We start from the raw sequence: 18,850 nt of genomic DNA, 5'->3' as shown, positions 1-18,850 counted from the left end.
TTACCTTAACTGCAGTTGTATGAAGTGAAAAACCAGAATAGGCCTCAAGCTGACCTAGAAATTTCATGTAGATGTTAAACAGGTGTTTGTGTGTGTGTGTGTGTGAGAGAGAGAGAGAGAGGGAGGGAGGGAGGGAGGGAGGGAGGGAGGGAGGGAGGGAGGAATGAAATTATGGGGAACAGTTGACCTTTGTCCCAAGACATTCAGAACCAATAGGCAAAGTTTTAAATCAATGATTGAATATTTGAAAAAGATTAGAAATAATTATATCCACTTTGGATGAAGGATATCAAAACTTTTATGGTCCTTATATTGCTGTCAATCGATCCCTTAAATCAAAAATTCATTACTGAAAATAAACATTCTTATACATGATTTACTAAATGAGGAGTCTTTCAAACAAAACCATTTCTTAACAGACATTGCAATACTTGGAAGAATGGTAATCGTTGAACAGTGTGAAGGCCACAGTCGTTTCTGTGAAGGCTCCATCTTGCAGATGTTTCTATAAAGGTTCTTTTTGTCCTTATGAGCCACTTCCATCAATAATTGCTGCAAAACACTGTCACAGGTGCTACATGTCCCATATGTCACTCACATAATCAATACTATGTTAATTTTATGCTGATTCTATGTAGTTCAATGATTCTTCAGTGTATAACTTTCATTCTAGAGGTTAGAGAACAATTTTGTTCTTTAAATCCTTAACATGAGGAGAACTTTATTTTGGTGTCTTTGGTTTACAGGACCGTTGGTGGACAATCAGTCTGTCTGGCAGGAAGGTACGGCCACAAATATCACATGGAACTAGCTGGCTCTGGGCACTTTGCCATGCAGACTCATTTAAAGCATCAAGATCATAGTAACCTTTGGCTGGAAAAAATTTAAAGAGAGAAAATATCAGTTTTCATTCAAGAGAATCATACTCGGTTTTTATGGAAAATAGTTTCAGGAAATACCTGTTGACTGAGCCTTTCAGTTTTAACTAAATCATAGCCCTTATGAGGGAAGAAAAATCCAGCAAAACTCTGTTTGTTGTCTCAGGGGGCGCATAAAGCTAACTACAACTGAATAATCTTGTACTTCTGGAGAAACCATTTCAGCATGTGCTGTATTACACATTCTTAACGTATTTGCTACCCTTCAAATATCAGACTGTGTTACCACATGTCTTTTTTTTAAAAAAATCCTGCTTAATGAACCAACATTATTCAACCAAAGGGATGAAGGGAAAAAAGTGCCGTATTCTCTCACTTTTTCACCCTTTGCTGTTTGGGATAAAGAATTCCGCTTAGTTCCAATTTCATATTTTTTTAATGTCTTCAGTGTGACTCAGAGTACTATTAACTCAATGACCCAAAGAGCCAAATCAGCAGACATAAGGTTGTCCATTTTTGTATCCTTTCCCATACACAGCAATTTCAGCTACAGTTTTATCTGCAATTATTTAGGGATTAAGGCAGCTGACATGCATTTTAATTGCTATCCTTTGCATCAACATCTTTTCTCCTGTTTTTGACTTAAAGCGGGGATTGAATGCAATTTCTTTTTGCAAAGAACTACCTTTAGCTGAAGTTTATGCCAGTAGCCTCTGAACCTCACATTCTTTATGGCAGAGAAAGATGAGAGAAATCTCAAATAATTTGCTTTTCTCCAAAGAACTGGCATTTGAAAGCACAGCTTTTAATGCATTAGCTAGATTTGAAGATACTAAGTGCAAAATTCCTGAAAACAAAGGTTATTTCTGTCAGAGACAAAATGATATCTTTTTCCCCATAAAAAGCCATACACTTGAACTATGATTCATATAAGGGTAAGCTTTACATCTTTTAAAGTGTATGTTCATAATATACCTCTTCACTAGATGATCCGTCAACTGTATTCTTTTGGCTGCAGCAATTATACTCCTTTTCAGGAAATGAATCTGCATGCCATATATTTAACATTAAGCAATGTAAAGCAGCACTACGTTGGCCTCTTCTCCTTTCAAAAGTATCTCTCTGGGGGAAGGTATTTTGCAGATAAAAAGTGAGTGGAGAAAGTGAATGCTTAATCTTTTCCCTGTTAGTTGCGTTCCCCACTGAAGTTTTCTCCAAAGCTTTCTGTCTTGTGTAAAGTTCAGAGTTTCGTATTTATACTTATCTTGCCAGTATGAATCCAGAAGCACTGGAGTTGTGGAGAAAAGGCTGAATATTAGGAGAACATTAAGTTAACACTATTTCCCTCCTTCTCTCCCCCCACACCTTTTCACTAACCCTCCAGCTCCAGCCCTGGCAAAAGAAAAAGAGTTTTGGATTGCTACATACAACTCTTGCATCACATATAGTTTGAACCTTTTGGGAAAAGAAAAAGTAAAATTGGGGTAACATATTGCATGATTGTTTCCACCCATCTTAAAAGTTCTTAGATATTAGAGCTGTTCAAGTATCCAGTTCAGAGATTCAGTCCAAAAGCAATTTGATAAATCCATTTAAATTTCTAAATTCAATCTCCATGGTAATTTAAAGTATCAAATAGTGTCAGGAACTTCTGAATCAATTTTTTGGGGGCGGGGGAATGGTAACAACATGGAGATGTTTGATAGAGTTGATAACACATGTCCAAATGTACTTTTTCTGAACTGATGCAAAAGTTCAAACTGATCCTTTCACAAATATTGTTCTGAATTTGCATATGCCTGCTAGAATTCTGTGATCGTCTTTCTTGTAGCCATTTAAACTTCCATTCCTATGCTTAAAAGGTAAAGGTTCCCCGTGCACATATGTGCTAGTTGTTCCTGACTCTATGGGGCAGTGCTCATCTCCGTTTCCAAGCCGAAGAGCCAGTGCTGTCTGAAGACGTCTCCATAGTCATGTGGCCAGCATGATTAAATGTCAAAGGTGCATGGAACACTGTTACCTTCCCACCAAAGGTGGCTCCTCTTTTTCTACTTGCATTTTTACATGCTTTTGGACTGCTAGGTTGGCAGAAGCTGGGACAAGTAATGGGAGCTCACTGTGTTACACAGTGCTAGGGATTCAAACTGCTGAACTGCCCACCTTCTGAATGACAAGCAGCTAAAACAATTCAAGTATCAACAGTGGGGCATAGAAAGAACCAGCTCCTCATGTGACTTCAATTTTTTTTTTTAAAGAAAAACCAGTCTGTATAGGATAGTTTAGATTTGCAGGAAGATCTGTTAAATAAAGATGCTTAGCTGAAACCCACAGTTGCTTTTTCAAAGATGACCATGGGATCTACAATAAATTCCACTATTCTACTTCTGGACGTCTCCAAGTGTCCAGACAACTTCATAGAACTGGGCAAATGTTCAAGGTGTAAATTTTGGCCAGGATTCCATTCCCTAGTTCCCCAAAATTTATAATCTTTCCATAGTTTTTATTGAGTATTTTGAAGGGGGGGTTGCTATGCTCCTATAAAACTGTCATAACAGTTTAAAAGTAATCTGTTTTTTAGTTTTAAATATACATTACAGTTATGGGGGTGTGTGGAAACCACTGAATAAAATATTCTGGAATTTTCTGGGATCTGTATCACACACGTTCTTCTTAATTATGCCATGATTGCTTCCTGATCCATACGAAGGTCCCTTGTTCCATATGAAAAGTTTAACTTTTTATAATACTGTTGTCAAATGCGGTTGCAAACGTAGAGTATGGAAGCATTTCATTTAAATTCCAGGATATTGACTGCAATTTGAAGAGTACCTGTTAAAATTTGCTGATGCCTTTGAAACCTATTCTAGAAGCCATATTGTCATGGCAATACTAGCACTGTGAGGCCATGGATCTCATGCATGCCAGAGAATTTGGTGCAGCCTTTCTCAAATTGGTTTCATCCTAAAGAGTTATCCTTTATCCCTAACCAGCATCTGCTTGGCTGGCTTGTTTGTAACTTACCTCCTATGGAACACACAACTGGCTTTACAGGTTCAGTTCTTCGCAAATGTTTTGGCAGTTGATTGTTCTCAATATGCCATTTTTTCAGACACTGTGGTTCATGGATGCCTATGGAATGGGTTCCATACTCACGACCACAAATATAACAAATAACTGTAGGAGGTCGCCTTATCATGGGATACTGCAAACAACAAATGCAGTTAAATGACAATTTAACTCTTAAAACAAATTAAACTGCAGGAAGGGAGTAATGTTGCATTAAAGGAAACTCTACTGATAATGAGATAGAAAAGCAAGCTCCGAAGTGTGTGATAAGGTATTTTAATATCTAGAAAACATGGATTCAGAGGTTGGTAATTTCTAATTCATAGATACATATTTGTACCAGTTACATGAATCTCTTGGGGGCTGACTGATTTTCCAAGCTTTTAAGTGGGTTATTATTTCTTTTTATGAAATCTACTGTGGACATTTCATCAAGGAGATGATAAGAAAACAGTTGAAAGGAAAGTTTACAAATATTGGAAATGGGTCTATTCCAGAGGTTTCTGTAGGAGACATAGGTTAACAGCTGCAACCAGGTGACTGTAGCCCCAGCCCATTTTGATGGATGTCAAACATGTGACACACATAAAAAAAGGATAGGCTTTGGTCGTGAGCTGAGGTGACTTCTTGATTTTTTTGAACCTTCCCTCAAGATATCACTTCACACTGCTTTACAGTACTGTCAAGATGCTCCTAAACCACAGTTACCCAACCTTTCTAGTTTTGTGGACTGGTGGGAGGGGAGAGAGGAGATGGTCCCGTGTGAGTGGCCAGCATGCATGCTTGCACAAATGGAGTACATGTGCACGTGCTCACACATTGCTTGTGCAAGTGGAGATACAACTGCATGCCTACCTGCCACTTCCAGGGCTGGTTTCCAAATGGCTCACAGCCCAATAGTGGCCCACAGCCCGGGGTTGGGGACTCTGCCTTATTCTGCGTAACAACTTGTAAAAAAATGTTCTCTGATGTACAATAATAAATCTGGATTGATTTATATTTGTCTAACATTACTGCAACATTTCCAAGATGCCAATTGCTTCCTCCCTGTTAACTTAAAATAACTGAAATAATAATTTTACCTTAATAAAATCATTCAGTTAAAACCTATTTTCATTAATAAAAATGGCTGAAATCTCACTAAGTAATCCAGTCTTTTGGGACGTTGGCATTCTCAAATCTCATAGAATTTGGGTGAAATGAGATTTCAGAATATATATAATGGAATATGTGAGGAGGTAGATCCCCAGAAGGGAAGGGATACATACCAGAGGAGTAAAAGACAACTTAGTCCAGATATAATGTATGAGAAAAAGAGGGTAAAGACATCTCATTTATGTTAGTTCACAAAGTGTATTGTAGATGCATAAAGTAGGGTCTTTGGTTTGGCAAGTTATGAGAATTCAGATTGAAAGAATTGCCATGTGTCATTTTGGTTTTGAACTTGGGTACAATCACCTAAAAATATGAAAGTTCATATGGTCAGATTTTAGTCATTTAAAATGTGTTGGGACATATATGCCAATGCTATTGCATGATGTAAGACAAGAACATTTGATATTTGAAAAAGTTGATAGCCCCTGTATTGCATTAACTGATACAAACAAACTATAGCAAACCTATTTAATAAATGCTGGAGCAGATCTACCTATCGTAACTGGAATCTTTAACTTGGAGAGATGAGAGAAGATTTTATAAATGCAAGGAGTTCTGCTGGATTATATGGCCCTTTTCTCCAAGATGTGAAATAGTTCCCATATATTAAAAATAGAAAAGATTCAAAATTACCTTTGAGTGGCAAAAGTGAAGACACACCAATGTATTGTACTTGCTAATAGGTTGATAATGGAGACTTTTCAGAGTAGAAATAATCATCCTGCCTTCCACATCATGAAGTTCAATAGTTCAATATTTGAAAGAATCCAATAGCTCAATATTATTCATTCAAGGCAGCAAATCAATTGGTTAAAATATAACACTAAGAGTTAATTTGTTTTGAAATTCCAGCTCCCCCTTTTCTTGAGTATTGAACTATTGACTTCAACAGAAAAACATATTGAGAAAAATGTGGGGATAATGCACAGATGAACTTTCAACATATATATTGGTTTCCTGGAGTTTTAGCCCTTTCATGGCAAATGGGAGGGGGGATGGAGGGATTAAAAAAATCACATGCATTACAACATCATCACATAAATGACGGGAATTGGGTACTGAATGTCATTTGTGTCATGATGTCATAATGGGACTGCCACAAATTGCAGAACCTTGCAGTTATCTGGTCAATTGTTTAAAATACTGTGGGGAATTCCACTCAGGCATAATATACAAAGATATACGTAAGGTATTCAAATCCTTAGAAATCTGCTTTCCTTCAAAGCTCACAGTTTTCATGTCCAGTATTTGGGGGTTTTTTTTCTTAAGGATTTAATAAAAACTAAGGATTTGGATGGAAAACATTGTTGAAATTGGTAAGTAGCCAAAGGTTACGATTCCACCTTTATTCAATTTTATTCAGTTTCAAAAACTGATTGCCTAGCACTGTTGGAGAAAAGGGTTCTTCCTTTGTTAGTGCTCCCTGAATTGACCAGGCAATTGTGTTCCCCACCCTCCTAACTTTACTCCAACATCTGTCCAGAACAGACCCTGAAAATAAGTTTGCAAACAATAAAGTGAAAGAAATTTGATTTGAAGAATTGCATCCAGTGATGATAGCATCTAGTTATTAGCTAAAGATTAAACAGAAAAGTATTTCACTCAGCCCTATAGAAAATGAATGTTTGTGTCATTTAGATGAACCAAAAATGATTTTATGAATTGTCAGTCTTGACCTTCCTGTATTTTATTTCTCTCTGTCCACTTCTTTTATTATCCATTCCCTAGGTGTGTTTGAGTGTGTAGACTCTTTTCTTAGAATTCCATACATCTGATGATCATAATGTCCAGAATACCCCATGCCTTAATAAATCTTTTTTGATGTTGCCAAATTCTTTGGCAGTTTTAATGCAACTGAGTAACAGAACTATCCCCATGGAAACTGGAAAAAAATGAAGGCTTTGTGGCTTCATTTTTTAAAATGATGTAGTTGTACTGGAATTCAAATATGGCTTTCAGGGTGTAATGGTATGTGAGATTGACCTTGAGAGACAGGAGGGAGAGCTGCACATTACCCAATCAGCGTGTAAAAGATATGTCAGCCCACAGAAGGAGGGAGGGCATGAGGAATGTATCAGAAGGGACTCTTCCTAGATATCCAGAGACCAAAAGGAAAAGAGAGGAGAAATGCTTTCAGCCTTGCAAGATTCTATTAATGTAACTCTTCATTTACAGTGGTATCTTGGTATTCATCGTTAATTGGTTCCAGTAAGTCAATTAGTACCAAAAATGATGGGTACCAAACAATTTTCCCCATAAAGAATAATGTAACAAGTCACAAGACAGATGACACCCACAACTTCTAACTTTTATGTTGAGTACCAAACACACAATGAGTGCTGGAACAAAATTTTCACATCAAAATGTATTGAGTATCAAATTTGATGAGTTTCAAAGTGTTAGAGTATTAAGATAGCACTGTACTTTATGTTCTGTTATTATTCTAGTACAATAAAGACAGAGCTAGTACTCCTGCAAACATAGGGCAAACATAGGGCAAGAAGTATCTCTATATTAGCCCCTCAGTCGCAGTGAGAACATAAAAATACTTCAATTTTTGATGAACAGTGAGAGGAAATACCAGAAACAACGTGCATTTTTATTTTGTAAGAGGACATACAACAGAGAAAAGCAGCAGATGGCAGTATCTGATAGTCAAGAAGCAGAACCAAGGGAATTAAGTGATTGTTGTAGATTGACAAGAAAAACATCAAAACAAGACATTAGAAGCATTTAGGAGCAACCAAAGCAGAAAGTAGGAAAGATTTTCCATGGAAGATCACAGTTGTTTTTCCTCACTGGAAGAATACTAATCTCTGGAATGCTTATGTTTCCCATACCAAAAAGCTGTCCAAAGCAGGATTCAAGAAGCAGAATATCCAAACAGAGACGCACAGCTTAGGCAAGCAAGCTTTTGCTTTAAAAAAAAAAATTCAGCAGTTTTCATCTTAAAGTTGCTCAGGTTGAGAAACAGTACTGTAGACTATTTATTGAGGTGCAATCATGCTTGGTTAATCCAAATGAGCCCATGTATTCCTAGCAATTGCATAACAAAGCAATTATATTGAACTAACATGGCACATAATAGAGAAACTGGCTTTCTCTACAGATCAGAAAAGATTCAGTTGGGAATAAATCAGGTCCTAATAAATCTTGATAAAAATTCAGTGGAGCATTTTTATTTTATTTTATTGGACTTGTATGGGGACCATCATTATCTTTAAGAATAATGATTGATAACAGTTTAATGTAATCTATGGTTTTAAAGAGTTGAGAAGATTAAAGAATGACAGAACAAAAGCAATGAAGAAAAGTATACCTTGCAAAAAATTGCTGAAGCAGAAGGATTTTTAATTCCTTAATCCAAGAGTATGAAATTATTTCCCCTATATTTTCTGTTAAAGTGCTTCTCATGAAACTTTCAAAAACTGAATTTAAATACCCTCCATTTTATCCCAAAGGTGCTTTTTTCAGGAGGCAACTGGACTTTGTTGTTGTTTTTCTTTTGAAGACATTTCGCTTCTCATCCAAGAAGCAAAACATCTTCAAAAGATAAAAAACAAGTCAGTTGCCTCTTGAAAAAGCATCTTTAGAATAACCATGACCTGGTTGACTGAGAATCTCTACAGGCTACCCTCCCTTTTCTGATTAAAGTGCTGACTCATTCCCACAACTGAGACTGTATATTTTCAGTTGTATCCGGTAATTAATGTTGATCCTCTATTGTTCAGTGAGAGACATTATCAGGCCAGTCTTTAGAACAGTGTATTTCCAATTTAGCAATTTTAAGATGTGTGGACTTCAACTCCCAGAATACCTCAGCTGGATGGCTTGGGAATTCTGGGAGTTGAAGTCCACACATCTTAAAATTGCCAACTTTGAAAAAAGACTGCTATAGAAAGACCCTGTGGGTAGGCCTCCAACTCATTTATTCTTAAAAATTTCCCAAGCAAATCAGTGAAATAAGCTAAATTACTTCTTGTTTCAAGTTAGGATAGATGCCCTGGGTGCCGTTTCAAACAATTCAGTAAAGAATGTACATTTAAGAACCTAACTCGGTATGGAGAGTAAGGATCCCAAAGGTAGTAAAAGAAAATGTTATGCTTCTGACTGAATTTTGTGCAGTTTCATTAGTTCTGGGAGAAAAACTCTCAGTTAAGGACCAGTCCTTGCTAGATCTACAAGTGCATTCTACTTGCTTGATTTTGGCTTAGTACTTCACTAGGTCTGTTTGAGTGTGTAAATTTGTTATTTAGAAAAGAACTCCCTACATCTGATGATAATATTAATTATTAATAATAATATTAGTAGTAGTAATATTTGAAGTAGATGACATAATCATATTATATCCCATTATATCTTATTCCATTGCAAAGAAAAGTTATTATTTCTTTGGAGAAGCAAATTTTTCTGGAAGGAAATTTATTTCTGGAAGGAAAAAAAGTCCTTTAATAGTAGCTGAAAGTTTAAATTTAAAATTTTCTCTATGCACATTCAGCCTGAGGGAAACATAGAGATGGAAACCTTAATAAATTCAATATTTAGTTGATGCTCATAGCTGTTGCTGCATTCCTAGATGATGTTTAACGAATATGTTTTCCCATGTAAATTTTTGTAAGTCACAGTTAAAGGACAAGCTCATGAAGGATTCCTTGCATATCCTGCAAGAAGCAATTTACAATCCTCTCTACTGCCTTATTATATATCTAGTAATCTAGCACGTAGGATACATAAATAGGACACATAAAAAGACCTAAATGATTTCCATCACAAGGAGAAGTTACATTGCAAGTTAACCTGCCTTTTGAAAAGTATTGGTCCTTATCCTAGCATGGCTATAGCAATTTCAAATTGCAAAAGTTATATGGAATTCATGTTAATTTTTACATTCAAATACATTAAATTCATACCATTGTTACAGAAGAGCAAAGTGTTATGCTGCCTATTCCATCAAAATGAAATAGTATGATTGCACCTTTCTTCTTATTTTGTCCTAGACCACATTTTACAACTTGCCATGGGACAGAGAGCGTCCCTGTCTGGCCCATAACAGGAGGGCCCCCCACAATGTTGGTGGGGGCTGTGGTGGCATGGGCTGCAGTTGTGGCCCCATAAATCAGCCCTCCACACCACAGTCCTTTGAGAAATTAATTGCCCACCTTTGTCCTAGACACAGTTCTTGATCTGAACTTCTAGGTTTGTTTGTTGTTGCTACCTTTCGCTTATAATGTAAAATACTTGTTTATATATTTTCTGGAATAAGACCCTAGCGTGACTGAAATCAAGAGTGAAGATTTTACCATTAACTTCAATTCCAGTAGAATCTCATCTTGCAGTCTGCACATGAGAACAATGGGGGCCTCTTTCAGCTAGGTACGATGCCTTCTCATTTACCTTGTCTGATGATGATGCCCCATAACCTGCAGGTGTAAGCAATTTGGAGTTTGAAGAAGCTGGTTTAGACTTCAGTTTACAACTCTTTTGATGTACAAGGAGGCGATCTGGGAGGAAAGTGCGACCACAGTTTTGACAGGGCAGGAGCTGAGCTTGAAAACTTTTAGCTGCTGCTTCATTTTCAGCTGCTATACTAGAAGACTTTCCAGTAAGAGCCTGAGGTTTAGCTGGTGGTGCTCTCCTGAGATGTTTCGGTAGTTGGCTATTTTCAATATGCCACTTCTCCAGGCATTTTGGCTCATGAATAGGAAGAGATTGTGAACCAAACTCTTTGCCACAGATATAGCACACCCTTAAGCCTGGTCTTCTTGGTGGAATAACTGGTCGATCCCATTGATCCTGAGACATGCTTCCAGTACTTTGCTTTTTTGATACTGTCACAGTCTTGGGCCTCTTCTTTCCAGGATTTGTTGAATTTAAACTCACTACATCTGGTGAAAATGCAGGAAGCTCTGACCCAATGGTTGTTGGGGCCTGTTTTGAAGACAATCTGCTAGGGACATTAGCAATGGGTTTTCCAGAAGTTGGCAGAGTTTTATAATGTTTGCTCAAAGTCTTTTTCATTAAAGCTGTTTCCATGAAAGTTATAATATTCCATTACAGTCTCTCTGGACATAAGTAGTTGTGCTTGTTTGGACTTAATGTTCTCTGTGGTTGTCTTTCAGTTGATTTTTAAATACTATGGAGTTCTTTGGGATAAAAATATCAGAAACTCTAATCATAGAGAGTAGCCGAGAGAAATCTGACTAAATCTGCAGTGCTCTGATGTTTCAATAAGGTGGTTTCTATGTCTTCTTTTTTTTATTTTCTGTTTTTTGGGGGAAGAGCCTTTTTTAATTCTGAAAAGAAATATATGAATACATTTTAATTTTTTTTAAAAAAATTTTTTTTTTTAAAAAAAAGATACAATACAATACAATAGCAGAGTTGGAAGGGACCTTGGAGGTTTTCTAGTCCAACCCGCTGCCTAGGCAGGAAACCCTATACTATTTCAGACAAATGGCTATCCAACATCTTCTTAAACACTGCCAGTGTTAGGGAGGACTTCTGGAGGCACTTCGGTTCCACTGATTAATTGTTCTAATTGTCAGGAAATTTATCTTCAGTTCTAAGTTGCTTCTCTCCTTGATTAGTTTCCACCCATTGCTTCTTGTTCTACCCTCAGGTCCCTTGGAAAATAGTTTGACTCCATCTTCTTTGTGGCAACCCCTAAGATATTGGAACATTGCTATCATCTCTCCCCTAGTCCTTCTTTCTATTAAACTAGACATACCCAGTTCCTGCAATCGTTCTTCATATGTTTTAGCCTCCAGTCCCCTAATCATCTTTGTTGCTCTTCTCTGCACTCTTTCTAGAGTCTCCACATCTTTTCTACGTCATGGTGACCAAATTATCGTGGCAACCAATATCCAAATTAAATAAAAATGATTTTGAAATATATCATTATTACACTTTTGTCAGTTGAGTAGGCCTGGAAGAAGGCTAGCTGACCACAGTGAAATTTACTTTGAGTATATAAACAGTATATTCTTGAATGTACTTGAATCTATCTTTCAAAGGCCAATAATGAATAATTTTTTAAGTCATGCCATTGCCTTCATACTAGGCAGTATTATTTTGTATTCATAACAAAAAAATAATAATTATTGACATTACAGCATTTGGGTTAAGTAGATTTTAGCATTTTCATAATGAACTTGAAAATCTCCAACACTCTGAGCCGCAGATTTTATCTGCCACACAACATAGAAAATGAACGAATCTGTCATCCATAGTGGATGGATTTTAATAAAGTGGGTAAAGCCATTCTAGTAGGCTGTTCCTTGAATAGTCATTTGAGGAAATAACACATTTCAAATATTTATGCATCCTGGTAACCTTTTTTCCCCTCTCATCATGAAACTATAATAGTAAATAATGAAATGGATATGGTGAAACATACCGTGAACCTAAGTATTAAAAATGCTAGGTTATTTAGGTCATGGAGAAGGAAAATGTGAGGTTTATTAGAGGACTTTTGGGAAGAAACAATGGAAAATATACAGTACCTTGTTTTCAGCCTGCTAAGATATGGTCCATTACTCCAATTTGCATTAATTGATGCATTTCAAGATTGACCAAGCTGTTTACCATTTAAGGTATTTTTAAGCAATACTGTAGGTTCTGGGGGGAAAGGAATGCTGAATTAATCATACCATTTTGCTGAAGATCAGTTTAGAAGAGAAAAAGTAAACAACTTGATGGCAAGGTCTATTGTTGGACTTCAAAGTTCTCAATGGGATACAGAATAGATTTATGTTTTATTGTGAGATTACACCATGTGATCTTTTTTCCCCTTTCTGCCAAGCTGGAAGTGACCTGTAAGTTCATATTCATAAATCTGAAAACTGACTATTATGTTCTCAATCAGTTGCATATCACATAAGTTTTTAAAAGTAATCTAAACATTTCTTTATAAAAGGCAAGGTGAAGTATTGTTTCTTTGACTGTTAGGACAAAACTAAATAGCCATATATGGTCATCATTTTTCCTTCATATAATACTTGATACATTCAGAAATCCTCAGTGATGGCTTTGATTCCCAAACTATACACTTGCAATGGAAATAAATTTAAAATAATAAGACTTTCTGGCTCCAAATAAGAGTTTATAGGAACAGAGGAGGTAATCCAAATGCTGTCAGAAGGGGATGCTTTATATTTATAATATCTCATAATGAATGGGTAACTTAAGCTTAAAACTATTTTTTAAAATTTTTGATGACAAAGAGACCTAACTTTCTCCACTTGAACCTAGAAAAATAAGCTGTGGGCTTTTAAATTTTACCTTTATTGTTTAGTTCCTGTGTGTGATTCAATACCAATAAGCAAAAACATGTACATCCAGTAAGTCAATAGCTTTCCCCAAAGTCTATTATTTTATTGGTTTCATGATTTGTCTTTGGAAGTAACCGCAGACATATTAATGTGAGAATATTTGTTTCCTCCATCAGGGCATACCTGCATTGAATATTTAAATTGCTTCAGTCCTCTGCTCCTGTTGGTTTCATTCTAACCCACTTGAAGGAAATCCTGTCTGGTCCAGTCCAGTCACATGGTATTTTACAACAGCTTGCAAAGTATTTAATCCAGACAGTAGGAAACCAGCAAAAAATGTTGCAGATGATAGTCATGTGACTGTGGAATCCTGCAATTGGTCATAAAGACTAGTTGCCAAGAGCCTGGCATGCAATTACATGACTTTGGGGAGGAGCAGTGGGGATGCAACCATGTACTACTATTATCCTTCTCATCTTTCCTATTACATACTTTCTTCTATTGATATCTTATAATTTATCACTTTCTTGTTTGTATCTTATGATTTATGAGTTTGCTGTTTGTATGTACACCAAGAGCTGGTGCACCAGAGACAAATTCCTTGTGTATCCAATAACACTTGGCCAATAAAAGAATATTCTACTCTACTCTACTCTACTCTACACTACTCTACTCTACTCTACTCTACTCTACTCTACTCTACTCTACTCTACTCTACTCTACTCTACTCTACTCTATTCTACTCCATTTACAATGGCTGGGAGGTGCTTTACAGGCCACAGAGTACCCATTCCATGGCCACCATACATATGGTCATTAAGCAACTGGTTCTAAGTTTAGGACAACATGTATAATGTAACACTCATGGGAAGAATAGTTCTAAAAAGTATTATAGATTATCACAAGCAGTGCCTCAATTAAAGGGGACTCCTGCGTCTGTGAAGTAGCCATTGAGCTGTTGAGTTTAGCCAGCAACAAACCTAAGAAAAACATGCCCTAAGGTCCCTTGATAGCTAATGAGGATCTAATAAAAAGTGACAAAGGGGGAGCCAGGCTGTATGACTAAGTCCTCAGTTTATTTTATCTTCTCAGAGATTTCTCTTTGTAAACATTTCACAAAATTCAAACCAGGATTCTTTCTCATTTTTTGAAAAAAATATATGATTTCAATTGTATTTTTTTAAAATGGAAAAAAAAATAGAATTTTTTTAAAGAAAGTGTTGTTTTAAAAAAAGGTGTTGACAGCCAAAACTGTCATATATTTTAGCTACATGCACAAAACCAGTATGGAAAATAACTACAGTTTTTATTATATGAAGTATCTTGTAACATTGTAGTCAGAACAAAACATGCAGAATTTCTAGTAACAATTACTTTCTTTTGTTGTCAGAAATAATTCGGGGGGAGGGGGAGGGTTGCTGGATGTTTCAGGGTTCCAAGGTTTTTCACCACAGTGAATCATCAAAGAAACTGTGACTATATGCCTTCCTCTTCTGGAAAATATTCTTGGGCTTAATAATCATCATTAAAACTTAGCTTTTTCAGACTAAATAATGAGTCCCTTAGGCATCAACTGAAAGTGCTCTACTTGTGTTATTCATTCCCAAAGGATTATTGCAGGAAGGCCGAAGTATCCTGTGTATTCCTGTTTTTTTACCTTCACTAATTTAAGCAGCATGTTAAGTAAATAAATGGTTTAAGCAATAATTGGACAGATTTATGGTGAGCAGTTTAGACTGGAGGAGCCATAAAAAGAAATAAATATCTCTTCCCACAGCAACTGCCCTAATAGAATTTCGAGTACTCTCTGCCTGCTTTTCTAAATAAAAATAACTTCTAAACCATTGAAAAAGCCAGTGACTCATTTTTGTGTGTGTGCATTTGCATGTCCCTTAACTGTAGGTAGATAAGGAGCCGAGGTGGTGCAGTGGTTAGGGTGCAGTACTGCAGGCCACTTCAGCTGACTGTTATCTGCAGTTCAGCGGTTCTAATCTCACTGGCTCAAGGTTGACTCAGCCTTCCATCCTTCCGAGGTGGGTGAAATGAGGACCCAGACTGTGGGGGCAATATGCTGACTCTGTAAACCGCTTAGAGAGGGCTGGAAGCCCTATGAAGCGGTATATAAGTCTAAGTGCTATTGCTATTGATCTGGATGTCTCAGTCTGGCATCTACTTCAGAGTTAAACCTTGGGAAAGGCTATTTTCTTTCCTAAGCTCCTCTTATTCCCCAGGATTGTCTATTGATAGTAAGTGACCGCTACAAATCATGACTCTATGATGCCCACAGTGATCTGGGAATTCTGATGCAACATTTTTTCAGTGCTTTACGGAAAATGTCAAATGATCTCTATCGCTGCTGAGGATAAAGGTAATACCTAGTTAAGGACTCCATCTTGGGGATTAATTAGCTATTTGAACTCAAGAGATATTGCTCTTCTTTCCTGTCGTCCGTGGAATCTCTTGGTTAGGCTGAAGATATAATGAGAACTCAGCCAATTAATGAAATTGGAATATCTTTCCAGTATTTATTTATTTATTTTATGTTGCATAAGCAAACTCAGTGCCCTGGATATTATGGTTATTGGGTGATTTAGAAGTAAATAATTACATTTAAGTATTGGTGAATAGCTTGAGAACTTCCTTACTCCATTAAAACTTGTTTGAAGATAATATACTCATCTTCAAACACCACTTCCCATCCGCATACACACACACACACACACACACACACACACACACACACACACACACACATATTCTTCTCTTTAAAAAGAGAGAGAGACCTACTGCTTCCAAAGAGAGATAAATCGGGAAAGTTTTTTCTCAGAAGTTCCACAAGCTGCCGCATTAAAGAAGTAAGTTTTATTATGACATTAAGCACACTGCAACAGAGCGGAACTAAACTGTTATAGTTCTCAAACACAAGATATGTTGTTGCATCATATAGGTACACTATTTTACATATAGGTACATTATTTTTGAACTGAACATATTTGTGAGGAATTTACTGCTTTTTCTTCTTTCCTCATATCAGATTGCTGTTTCCTACAGCTAGGACACACTGCACAGCCAACTGGTAGCATTCATTTCTTGCTTCTTATGGGATTTCTGTATGAATTTGGCAATAGTCCAGAACTCATGTGGACCCACAGTGTTAGCTGTGTTTAAGGGCTCAGCTGACTTATTTCTCATTCAATTGCAATGTATTTGAAACTACTGTAAGCTGAACATAAATCAGAAATTTATGCAGAAATCAGGAAAGTAAATTTCCTGAGCCAATCAAGAAGATACTTATTGTTGTCCAATTCGCAGGTTTGGAAGAGACCTAAATTAATATGAAAACACAACTCTGAGAATTTTGTAATACAGTGAACTTGCTTTATAGTCTACATATGTCCAGCCCATCCCTACCCCAAATTAGATGAGAACTATTCTAGGGATCATCTGTCCATGTGTCAAGTCAAATTATTCTTCTACTGTTCCTTGAGAGATTCAGTATTAGGATGATGTATGCCCATTCATTTATCCCTTGAAATTTATTCCAGCAGTTTTCACATATTCAGATTCCTCATTATCAGCTATCTCATATCTTCTGCTCACTCCCAATATTTCCAGCCATTTATAGCAATAGCACTTAGACATACATTGCTTCATAGTGATTTTTACAGCCCTAAGAGGTTTTACAGAGTCAGCATATTGCCCCCAACAATTTGGGTCCTCATTTTACCCACTTCGGAAGGATGAAAGGCTGAGACAATCTTGAGCCAGTGAGATCTGAACTGCTGAACTGCTAGCAGTCAGCTGAAGCAGCCTGCAGTACTGCACTCTAACCACTGAGCCACCTTGGCTCTTATTTATTTTGATAGTCATAATATTTGCCTTCAGAATCATCTGAGGCCAACTATACCCATTACTATTTTAAAAGCTGCATTGCAATACTCCTCTGTCAAAGCATATATAAGTTGGAGCAATTTCATATTTTCCCATCCCTTTGCATCTATATTAAATTGTCAAGAAACAGCTTGACAATATAGACAACTGCTATAAACAGTTGTTTCCTGGTTGGATAGAGTGCCACGTACCTAGCTGAAATTACAAGGGCTCTTTAATTCTTATATGACAACAGATGATTGTGTCAAAGAACATAGCTACTGAAACATGCTTATATTCACCCTGATTAAACAGTAATGATTTCATATTAGATGAATCATAGATTTCATAGCCTCCCTCATGCTATTTCTTAATCCTCATTTTTGTAACTGTGAAATTTCTGTTTCATGAGCTTTTCATTAGCCATTGCTAAAGTTTTAAGGGTCAAATAAATATAGCAATAATAGGAATCATTCCATCCAGTATGATTATGTAATCAAGAATCAGTACAGCAAAACAGATTTTATATAAGCTAATTAGCATTTATAGTTATTATCAGTAGCCAGAGTCATTGCAGCTCACTCTCTGAGAGGTGTTATAAAAGAACTTTGGGCCAATTAGGAATACTGGGAGCATAAGAAAGTATTTGTTTCTAAGTTTATATGTTCATAAAATTAGATACTTTTGTGATAATTTTCCTGTTAATTAGCAAAGCATCTGTGTTTTTGGCAGCTTGTTACTTTTCAAAAATATGTCCTGCAATTTGCAACAGCTTAACCAAATAGAATTATATTTAATTATGTCCCAATTTGAATATATACAAATGAAATGTATATATAAAAAATAAGCAGGAACCTGAATTTTATGACTCTGAAATCTGGCATTAAACCAACATAACATAATTAACTATTTATTTGTCTTATTTTTATACCTCACACAAATGCTTTTGTTTCATAACTAAACAATAATTTGAATAGTTCAGTCTTATAAAAAATAGGAATTCAGTAACTGAACTCACCTTCTACTAACAATTGCATTTCTCCACTCCATGTTTGCTGTTGCTTGGTCTTACCTTGATATCTCTCAGTCTTTAAACTTCTACTTAATGATTCCTCTGAGTACGCTGAAGAATTAACAGAAGCAAAGCACTAGGTCTTAATAAGACCTATCTTACTTATTTAGTATGTTAGCATCTGATGTTGCTACGGTAATGGACATCCCTTTCTTTGTCTCTAACATGTTGCCTAGCTGCACATATCAACAAAAGTGAGTGCACAAAAGTGAGTTTCTGTGAAGTTGATTGCTCTACAGCATTGTTTGGGAAAGGAAAAAAAGTGTGAGCAGGACCAATTTTCAGTGAGAACAATCAACCAATGGAACAGTTTGCCTTCAGAAGTTGTGGGTGTTTCATCACTGAAAGCTTTCAAGAAGAGAATGGACACCATCTGTCAGAAATGGTACAGGGTCAGAAATGTTTGAACAGGGGGTTGGACTAGATAATCTACAAGATACTGTATCTTCCAACTCTATTATTTTATTCTATTCAGCAATAAATACAAAAATTCTCCAAAGCTCTTGAAGGGAAACTCAGGCTTCCTTGTTTTTCCTCTT

The 18,850-nt window shown here is 36.4% G+C and overlaps 1 protein-coding gene across 1 annotated transcript; it reads right to left on the bottom strand.

The window, feature by feature from the left end:
• Positions 1-280: 280 nt before the first annotated feature.
• On the bottom strand, positions 281-18,413 carry ZNF475 (zinc finger protein 475). The gene is made up of 5 exons (XM_014055990.2): positions 18,258-18,413; positions 12,602-12,716; positions 10,494-11,392; positions 3,900-4,080; positions 281-873 (listed from the first exon to the last, which is right to left on the bottom strand). The coding sequence occupies exons 3-5, from the start codon at positions 11,130-11,132 to the stop codon at positions 722-724; spliced, it is 972 nt and encodes a 323-aa protein (XP_013911465.2). The 5' UTR covers positions 11,133-11,392; positions 12,602-12,716; positions 18,258-18,413; the 3' UTR covers positions 281-721.
• Between the last annotated feature and the right edge of the window lie 437 nt (positions 18,414-18,850).

The sequence above is a fragment of the Thamnophis sirtalis genome, unplaced genomic scaffold (assembly GCF_051295495.1).
Source record: "Thamnophis sirtalis isolate CommonGarterSnake01/CBP01778 unplaced genomic scaffold, rThaSir2_p1.2 scaffold_5, whole genome shotgun sequence".
Classification (NCBI taxonomy): domain Eukaryota; kingdom Metazoa; phylum Chordata; class Lepidosauria; order Squamata; family Natricidae; genus Thamnophis; species Thamnophis sirtalis.
This window is presented reverse-complemented; position numbering and strand designations above follow the sequence as displayed.